Raw genomic sequence first — 9,750 nt, 5'->3', positions numbered from 1 at the left:
CGGGCCCCGGGGGGGAGGCGGCGGACAGGCCCCGGGCCCCGGGGGGGAGGCGGCGGACAGGCCCCGGGCCCCGGGGGGGAGGCGGCGGACAGGCCCCGGGCCCCGGGGGGGAGGCGGCGGACAGGCCCCGGGCCCCGGGGGGGAGGCGGCGGACAGGCCCCGGGCCCCGGGGGGGAGGCGGCGGACAGGCCCCGGGCCCCGGGGGGGAGGCGGCGGACAGGCCCCGGGCCCCGGGGGGGAGGCGGCGGACAGGCCCCGGGCCCCGGGGGGGAGGCGGCGGACAGGCCCCGGGCCCCGGGGGGGAGGCGGCGGACAGGCCCCGGGCCCCGGGGGGGAGGCGGCGGACAGGCCCCGGGCCCCGGGGGGGAGGCGGCGGACAGGCCCCGGGCCCCGGGGGGGAGGCGGCGGACAGGCCCCGGGCCCCGGGGGGGAGGCGGCGGACAGGCCCCGGGCCCCGGGGGGGAGGCGGCGGACAGGCCCCGGGCCCCGGGGGGGAGGCGGCGGACAGGCCCCGGGCCCCGGGGGGGAGGCGGCGGACAGGCCCCGGGCCCCGGGGGGGAGGCGGCGGACAGGCCCCGGGCCCCGGGGGGGAGGCGGCGGACAGGCCCCGGGCCCCGGGGGGGAGGCGGCGGACAGGCCCCGGGCCCCGGGGGGGAGGCGGCGGACAGGCCCCGGGCCCCGGGGGGGAGGCGGCGGACAGGCCCCGGGCCCCGGGGGGGAGGCGGCGGACAGGCCCCGGGCCCCGGGGGGGAGGCGGCGGACAGGCCCCGGGCCCCGGGGGGGAGGCGGCGGACAGGCCCCGGGCCCCGGGGGGGAGGCGGCGGACAGGCCCCGGGCCCCGGGGGGGAGGCGGCGGACAGGCCCCGGGCCCCGGGGGGGAGGCGGCGGACAGGCCCCGGGCCCCGGGGGGGAGGCGGCGGACAGGCCCCGGGCCCCGGGGGGGAGGCGGCGGACAGGCCCCGGGCCCCGGGGGGGAGGCGGCGGACAGGCCCCGGGCCCCGGGGGGGAGGCGGCGGACAGGCCCCGGGCCCCGGGGGGGAGGCGGCGGACAGGCCCCGGGCCCCGGGGGGGAGGCGGCGGACAGGCCCCGGGCCCCGGGGGGGAGGCGGCGGACAGGCCCCGGGCCCCGGGGGGGAGGCGGCGGACAGGCCCCGGGCCCCGGGGGGGAGGCGGCGGACAGGCCCCGGGCCCCGGGGGGGAGGCGGCGGACAGGCCCCGGGCCCCGGGGGGGAGGCGGCGGACAGGCCCCGGGCCCCGGGGGGGAGGCGGCGGACAGGCCCCGGGCCCCGGGGGGGAGGCGGCGGACAGGCCCCGGGCCCCGGGGGGGAGGCGGCGGACAGGCCCCGGGCCCCGGGGGGGAGGCGGCGGACAGGCCCCGGGCCCCGGGGGGGAGGCGGCGGACAGGCCCCGGGCCCCGGGGGGGAGGCGGCGGACAGGCCCCGGGCCCCGGGGGGGAGGCGGCGGACAGGCCCCGGGCCCCGGGGGGGAGGCGGCGGACAGGCCCCGGGCCCCGGGGGGGAGGCGGCGGACAGGCCCCGGGCCCCGGGGGGGAGGCGGCGGACAGGCCCCGGGCCCCGGGGGGGAGGCGGCGGACAGGCCCCGGGCCCCGGGGGGGAGGCGGCGGACAGGCCCCGGGCCCCGGGGGGGAGGCGGCGGACAGGCCCCGGGCCCCGGGGGGGAGGCGGCGGACAGGCCCCGGGCCCCGGGGGGGAGGCGGCGGACAGGCCCCGGGCCCCGGGGGGGAGGCGGCGGACAGGCCCCGGGCCCCGGGGGGGAGGCGGCGGACAGGCCCCGGGCCCCGGGGGGGAGGCGGCGGACAGGCCCCGGGCCCCGGGGGGGAGGCGGCGGACAGGCCCCGGGCCCCGGGGGGGAGGCGGCGGACAGGCCCCGGGCCCCGGGGGGGAGGCGGCGGACAGGCCCCGGGCCCCGGGGGGGAGGCGGCGGACAGGCCCCGGGCCCCGGGGGGGAGGCGGCGGACAGGCCCCGGGCCCCGGGGGGGAGGCGGCGGACAGGCCCCGGGCCCCGGGGGGGAGGCGGCGGACAGGCCCCGGGCCCCGGGGGGGAGGCGGCGGACAGGCCCCGGGCCCCGGGGGGGAGGCGGCGGACAGGCCCCGGGCCCCGGGGGGGAGGCGGCGGACAGGCCCCGGGCCCCGGGGGGGAGGCGGCGGACAGGCCCCGGGCCCCGGGGGGGAGGCGGCGGACAGGCCCCGGGCCCCGGGGGGGAGGCGGCGGACAGGCCCCGGGCCCCGGGGGGGAGGCGGCGGACAGGCCCCGGGCCCCGGGGGGGAGGCGGCGGACAGGCCCCGGGCCCCGGGGGGGAGGCGGCGGACAGGCCCCGGGCCCCGGGGGGGAGGCGGCGGACAGGCCCCGGGCCCCGGGGGGGAGGCGGCGGACAGGCCCCGGGCCCCGGGGGGGAGGCGGCGGACAGGCCCCGGGCCCCGGGGGGGAGGCGGCGGACAGGCCCCGGGCCCCGGGGGGGAGGCGGCGGACAGGCCCCGGGCCCCGGGGGGGAGGCGGCGGACAGGCCCCGGGCCCCGGGGGGGAGGCGGCGGACAGGCCCCGGGCCCCGGGGGGGAGGCGGCGGACAGGCCCCGGGCCCCGGGGGGGAGGCGGCGGACAGGCCCCGGGCCCCGGGGGGGAGGCGGCGGACAGGCCCCGGGCCCCGGGGGGGAGGCGGCGGACAGGCCCCGGGCCCCGGGGGGGAGGCGGCGGACAGGCCCCGGGCCCCGGGGGGGAGGCGGCGGACAGGCCCCGGGCCCCGGGGGGGAGGCGGCGGACAGGCCCCGGGCCCCGGGGGGGAGGCGGCGGACAGGCCCCGGGCCCCGGGGGGGAGGCGGCGGACAGGCCCCGGGCCCCGGGGGGGAGGCGGCGGACAGGCCCCGGGCCCCGGGGGGGAGGCGGCGGACAGGCCCCGGGCCCCGGGGGGGAGGCGGCGGACAGGCCCCGGGCCCCGGGGGGGAGGCGGCGGACAGGCCCCGGGCCCCGGGGGGGAGGCGGCGGACAGGCCCCGGGCCCCGGGGGGGAGGCGGCGGACAGGCCCCGGGCCCCGGGGGGGAGGCGGCGGACAGGCCCCGGGCCCCGGGGGGGAGGCGGCGGACAGGCCCCGGGCCCCGGGGGGGAGGCGGCGGACAGGCCCCGGGCCCCGGGGGGGAGGCGGCGGACAGGCCCCGGGCCCCGGGGGGGAGGCGGCGGACAGGCCCCGGGCCCCGGGGGGGAGGCGGCGGACAGGCCCCGGGCCCCGGGGGGGAGGCGGCGGACAGGCCCCGGGCCCCGGGGGGGAGGCGGCGGACAGGCCCCGGGCCCCGGGGGGGAGGCGGCGGACAGGCCCCGGGCCCCGGGGGGGAGGCGGCGGACAGGCCCCGGGCCCCGGGGGGGAGGCGGCGGACAGGCCCCGGGCCCCGGGGGGGAGGCGGCGGACAGGCCCCGGGCCCCGGGGGGGAGGCGGCGGACAGGCCCCGGGCCCCGGGGGGGAGGCGGCGGACAGGCCCCGGGCCCCGGGGGGGAGGCGGCGGACAGGCCCCGGGCCCCGGGGGGGAGGCGGCGGACAGGCCCCGGGCCCCGGGGGGGAGGCGGCGGACAGGCCCCGGGCCCCGGGGGGGAGGCGGCGGACAGGCCCCGGGCCCCGGGGGGGAGGCGGCGGACAGGCCCCGGGCCCCGGGGGGGAGGCGGCGGACAGGCCCCGGGCCCCGGGGGGGAGGCGGCGGACAGGCCCCGGGCCCCGGGGGGGAGGCGGCGGACAGGCCCCGGGCCCCGGGGGGGAGGCGGCGGACAGGCCCCGGGCCCCGGGGGGGAGGCGGCGGACAGGCCCCGGGCCCCGGGGGGGAGGCGGCGGACAGGCCCCGGGCCCCGGGGGGGAGGCGGCGGACAGGCCCCGGGCCCCGGGGGGGAGGCGGCGGACAGGCCCCGGGCCCCGGGGGGGAGGCGGCGGACAGGCCCCGGGCCCCGGGGGGGAGGCGGCGGACAGGCCCCGGGCCCCGGGGGGGAGGCGGCGGACAGGCCCCGGGCCCCGGGGGGGAGGCGGCGGACAGGCCCCGGGCCCCGGGGGGGAGGCGGCGGACAGGCCCCGGGCCCCGGGGGGGAGGCGGCGGACAGGCCCCGGGCCCCGGGGGGGAGGCGGCGGACAGGCCCCGGGCCCCGGGGGGGAGGCGGCGGACAGGCCCCGGGCCCCGGGGGGGAGGCGGCGGACAGGCCCCGGGCCCCGGGGGGGAGGCGGCGGACAGGCCCCGGGCCCCGGGGGGGAGGCGGCGGACAGGCCCCGGGCCCCGGGGGGGAGGCGGCGGACAGGCCCCGGGCCCCGGGGGGGAGGCGGCGGACAGGCCCCGGGCCCCGGGGGGGAGGCGGCGGACAGGCCCCGGGCCCCGGGGGGGAGGCGGCGGACAGGCCCCGGGCCCCGGGGGGGAGGCGGCGGACAGGCCCCGGGCCCCGGGGGGGAGGCGGCGGACAGGCCCCGGGCCCCGGGGGGGAGGCGGCGGACAGGCCCCGGGCCCCGGGGGGGAGGCGGCGGACAGGCCCCGGGCCCCGGGGGGGAGGCGGCGGACAGGCCCCGGGCCCCGGGGGGGAGGCGGCGGACAGGCCCCGGGCCCCGGGGGGGAGGCGGCGGACAGGCCCCGGGCCCCGGGGGGGAGGCGGCGGACAGGCCCCGGGCCCCGGGGGGGAGGCGGCGGACAGGCCCCGGGCCCCGGGGGGGAGGCGGCGGACAGGCCCCGGGCCCCGGGGGGGAGGCGGCGGACAGGCCCCGGGCCCCGGGGGGGAGGCGGCGGACAGGCCCCGGGCCCCGGGGGGGAGGCGGCGGACAGGCCCCGGGCCCCGGGGGGGAGGCGGCGGACAGGCCCCGGGCCCCGGGGGGGAGGCGGCGGACAGGCCCCGGGCCCCGGGGGGGAGGCGGCGGACAGGCCCCGGGCCCCGGGGGGGAGGCGGCGGACAGGCCCCGGGCCCCGGGGGGGAGGCGGCGGACAGGCCCCGGGCCCCGGGGGGGAGGCGGCGGACAGGCCCCGGGCCCCGGGGGGGAGGCGGCGGACAGGCCCCGGGCCCCGGGGGGGAGGCGGCGGACAGGCCCCGGGCCCCGGGGGGGAGGCGGCGGACAGGCCCCGGGCCCCGGGGGGGAGGCGGCGGACAGGCCCCGGGCCCCGGGGGGGAGGCGGCGGACAGGCCCCGGGCCCCGGGGGGGAGGCGGCGGACAGGCCCCGGGCCCCGGGGGGGAGGCGGCGGACAGGCCCCGGGCCCCGGGGGGGAGGCGGCGGACAGGCCCCGGGCCCCGGGGGGGAGGCGGCGGACAGGCCCCGGGCCCCGGGGGGGAGGCGGCGGACAGGCCCCGGGCCCCGGGGGGGAGGCGGCGGACAGGCCCCGGGCCCCGGGGGGGAGGCGGCGGACAGGCCCCGGGCCCCGGGGGGGAGGCGGCGGACAGGCCCCGGGCCCCGGGGGGGAGGCGGCGGACAGGCCCCGGGCCCCGGGGGGGAGGCGGCGGACAGGCCCCGGGCCCCGGGGGGGAGGCGGCGGACAGGCCCCGGGCCCCGGGGGGGAGGCGGCGGACAGGCCCCGGGCCCCGGGGGGGAGGCGGCGGACAGGCCCCGGGCCCCGGGGGGGAGGCGGCGGACAGGCCCCGGGCCCCGGGGGGGAGGCGGCGGACAGGCCCCGGGCCCCGGGGGGGAGGCGGCGGACAGGCCCCGGGCCCCGGGGGGGAGGCGGCGGACAGGCCCCGGGCCCCGGGGGGGAGGCGGCGGACAGGCCCCGGGCCCCGGGGGGGAGGCGGCGGACAGGCCCCGGGCCCCGGGGGGGAGGCGGCGGACAGGCCCCGGGCCCCGGGGGGGAGGCGGCGGACAGGCCCCGGGCCCCGGGGGGGAGGCGGCGGACAGGCCCCGGGCCCCGGGGGGGAGGCGGCGGACAGGCCCCGGGCCCCGGGGGGGAGGCGGCGGACAGGCCCCGGGCCCCGGGGGGGAGGCGGCGGACAGGCCCCGGGCCCCGGGGGGGAGGCGGCGGACAGGCCCCGGGCCCCGGGGGGGAGGCGGCGGACAGGCCCCGGGCCCCGGGGGGGAGGCGGCGGACAGGCCCCGGGCCCCGGGGGGGAGGCGGCGGACAGGCCCCGGGCCCCGGGGGGGAGGCGGCGGACAGGCCCCGGGCCCCGGGGGGGAGGCGGCGGACAGGCCCCGGGCCCCGGGGGGGAGGCGGCGGACAGGCCCCGGGCCCCGGGGGGGAGGCGGCGGACAGGCCCCGGGCCCCGGGGGGGAGGCGGCGGACAGGCCCCGGGCCCCGGGGGGGAGGCGGCGGACAGGCCCCGGGCCCCGGGGGGGAGGCGGCGGACAGGCCCCGGGCCCCGGGGGGGAGGCGGCGGACAGGCCCCGGGCCCCGGGGGGGAGGCGGCGGACAGGCCCCGGGCCCCGGGGGGGAGGCGGCGGACAGGCCCCGGGCCCCGGGGGGGAGGCGGCGGACAGGCCCCGGGCCCCGGGGGGGAGGCGGCGGACAGGCCCCGGGCCCCGGGGGGGAGGCGGCGGACAGGCCCCGGGCCCCGGGGGGGAGGCGGCGGACAGGCCCCGGGCCCCGGGGGGGAGGCGGCGGACAGGCCCCGGGCCCCGGGGGGGAGGCGGCGGACAGGCCCCGGGCCCCGGGGGGGAGGCGGCGGACAGGCCCCGGGCCCCGGGGGGGAGGCGGCGGACAGGCCCCGGGCCCCGGGGGGGAGGCGGCGGACAGGCCCCGGGCCCCGGGGGGGAGGCGGCGGACAGGCCCCGGGCCCCGGGGGGGAGGCGGCGGACAGGCCCCGGGCCCCGGGGGGGAGGCGGCGGACAGGCCCCGGGCCCCGGGGGGGAGGCGGCGGACAGGCCCCGGGCCCCGGGGGGGAGGCGGCGGACAGGCCCCGGGCCCCGGGGGGGAGGCGGCGGACAGGCCCCGGGCCCCGGGGGGGAGGCGGCGGACAGGCCCCGGGCCCCGGGGGGGAGGCGGCGGACAGGCCCCGGGCCCCGGGGGGGAGGCGGCGGACAGGCCCCGGGCCCCGGGGGGGAGGCGGCGGACAGGCCCCGGGCCCCGGGGGGGAGGCGGCGGACAGGCCCCGGGCCCCGGGGGGGAGGCGGCGGACAGGCCCCGGGCCCCGGGGGGGAGGCGGCGGACAGGCCCCGGGCCCCGGGGGGGAGGCGGCGGACAGGCCCCGGGCCCCGGGGGGGAGGCGGCGGACAGGCCCCGGGCCCCGGGGGGGAGGCGGCGGACAGGCCCCGGGCCCCGGGGGGGAGGCGGCGGACAGGCCCCGGGCCCCGGGGGGGAGGCGGCGGACAGGCCCCGGGCCCCGGGGGGGAGGCGGCGGACAGGCCCCGGGCCCCGGGGGGGAGGCGGCGGACAGGCCCCGGGCCCCGGGGGGGAGGCGGCGGACAGGCCCCGGGCCCCGGGGGGGAGGCGGCGGACAGGCCCCGGGCCCCGGTGAGAGTCAGCCCCTTCAGGAACTGTATCCCAGTGAGAGACAGCCCCTTCAGGAACTGTATCCCAGTGAGAGACAGCACCTTCAGGAACTGTATCCCAGTGAGAGTCAGCCCCTTCAGGAACTGTATCCCAGTGAGAGCCAGGCCCTTCAGGAACTGTATCCCACTGAGAGACAGCCCCTTCGGGAACTGTATCCCGGTGAGAGCCAGGCCCTTCTGGAACTGTATCACAGTGAGTGACAGCCCCTTCAGGAGCTGTATCCCAGTGAGAGTCAGCCCCTTCAGGAACTGTATCCCAGTGAGAGACAGTCCCTTCAGGAACTGTATCCCAGTGAGAGACAACCCTTTCGGGAACTGTATCCCGGTGAGAGACAGTCCCTTCAGGAGTTGGGAAGTCATGTTGAGGTTATACAGGGCCTCTTCTGGAATACTGTGTGGGGTCCTGGTCACCCTGTTATAGGAAGGATATTTTAAGCTCGACAGGATTCAGAAAAGAATGTTGCTGGGAATGGAGAGTTTGAGTTATAATGAGAGGCTGGACAGGCTGGGATTTCTTTTTCACTGGAGGCTGAGGAGTGATGTTAAAGAGGTTTATAAAATCATGGGTATAGATAAGGTGAATAGCATGTGTCTTTTCCCTAGAGTTCGAGGTTTCAAAACTAGGGGGCATATTTTTAAAGTGAGAGGAGAAAGATTTAAAAGGGACATGAGCAGCATTGTTTACACAGAGTGGTTTGTGTGTGGACTGAATGTCCAGGGGAAGTGGTGGGTGCAGGTACAGTTACAATGTTTTAAAGACTTTTGGATAAGTTCATGAGTAAAAAATGTTTGAAGGGATATGGGCCAGGTGTAGGCAGGTGGGACTAGTTTAATTTGGGATTATGGTCGGCATGGTTGGACTGAAGGGTCTGTTTCCGTGTCAGGTGACCGCTGCTTCATGCCTGGTGAGTCTGACTTAATCCTACAGGTTGTGCCGAGAAACAGGCACAAGAGATGCCAGAAGCTTCATGTAACTGGGTCGAGTCAGAGAATTTGGAGCATTTTCTCCCACGAGGAAATATGCTAAATGTGATGGGCGGCTGTATTTGGAGGCTGTCACCCCATGATGAACTGAATGATATGTAACATTTACAAAAGGAGGAACAGTGGTAATGTTTCAAGACAAAACAACTTTACATTTGAGCTCTTATTGTAGATTCCCACAGAGGAGATTCTCTCTGTGCAATGTATATGTAGTCTGCTATCCAATTAGGCTGGAGTCCAGTATTGCTTAGTGATTCAGGCAGTGCTCAGCAGTCTGTCTCAACCTCAGCTCTGTTGTCCATTTCCTGGGGTATTACTCGACACTCTAAAGTGGGTAGAGCTGGCTTTATGTGACTGTAGCCCCAACTCAGGCCTGTCCTAATATCTCATTGTGGCTTGGTGTCTAAGAATTTGAAAGGACACTTTCCTGTGAATAATTTGGGATTACTTTTTCAATGCAAGTTGTTGTTCAGGATGACTTGGTGTTGAAAGTGATGGTCCCTGGACCTCAGGCCCCCCCCAGTGCAATCCCGAGGCAAAGAAGTGAAAAGCAAAATGATTTGTGTTTATGTAAAAGTGAAAGATGTTTATTTTTACAACTCAGTGTTTCCCAGTGTGGTTCCCACCCTGTGTTCTAATGCAAACATGCTCTTGTCACATAACAAGCAATAAATTTGTCACAGGAAAATTTACATCCAGCTGTAGACAGTACCAAAAGGACATGTGTGAGCCAGACGGGTTTTAACAACACGTGCTGATAAACTCATGACCACGATCGCTAGGACAGACGTCATGCTGCAGTTTCATCTCTACAAGTTATAGGAGCAGAAGAAAGCCATTCAGCTCTGCCGTTCCGGAAGATCATGGCCCATAAAGCAACCATTTGCATCTATCCTGTCAAGTCCCCTCAACATTTTGTACATTAATGGGATTTAAATTCCACCAATTGCTGTAGTCAGATTTGGCCTGTATTCTCAGAGCATTTCAGCCTGCACCTTTGGTTTTCTACTCCAGTGAATACACCACTTCCCACTGTCTCCCCTCAAAGCGCTGCATGTTCACATCCTGTTCTAAAAAACATGATGGGCAAGATACAGAGAGTGCTGAAACACCTAGTGAGAGACAGCTCCTTCAGGAACTGCATCCCAGCGAGAGCCAGCCCCTTCGGGAACTCTATCCCAGCGAGAGCCAGCCCCTTCGGGAACTCTATCCCAGTGAGAGTCAGCACCTTCGGGAACTGTATCCCAGTGAGAGACAGCACCTTCGGGAACTGTACCCCAGTGAGAGACAGCCCCTTCAGGAACTGTACCCCAGTGAGAGACAGCCC

At 80.1% G+C, this 9,750-nt stretch overlaps 1 protein-coding gene across 1 annotated transcript in view; it reads right to left on the bottom strand.

Annotated features, from left to right (window-relative positions):
* LOC122541560 (lymphotoxin-beta-like) overlaps positions 1–9,217 on the bottom strand; it is a 14,508-nt gene extending 5,291 nt beyond the window's left edge. Inside the window, exon 1 of the mRNA XM_043678390.1 lies at positions 9,136–9,217. Within this exon, the coding sequence (XP_043534325.1) occupies positions 9,136–9,217 (82 nt within the window). The remainder of the gene's footprint in view (positions 1–9,135) is intronic.
* Between the last annotated feature and the right edge of the window lie 533 nt (positions 9,218–9,750).

This window comes from Chiloscyllium plagiosum, chromosome 37, assembly GCF_004010195.1.
Source record: "Chiloscyllium plagiosum isolate BGI_BamShark_2017 chromosome 37, ASM401019v2, whole genome shotgun sequence".
NCBI classification, from domain to species: domain Eukaryota; kingdom Metazoa; phylum Chordata; class Chondrichthyes; order Orectolobiformes; family Hemiscylliidae; genus Chiloscyllium; species Chiloscyllium plagiosum.
Note: the sequence above shows the minus strand (reverse complement) of the source record. Positions and strands in the feature narration are given on the sequence as shown.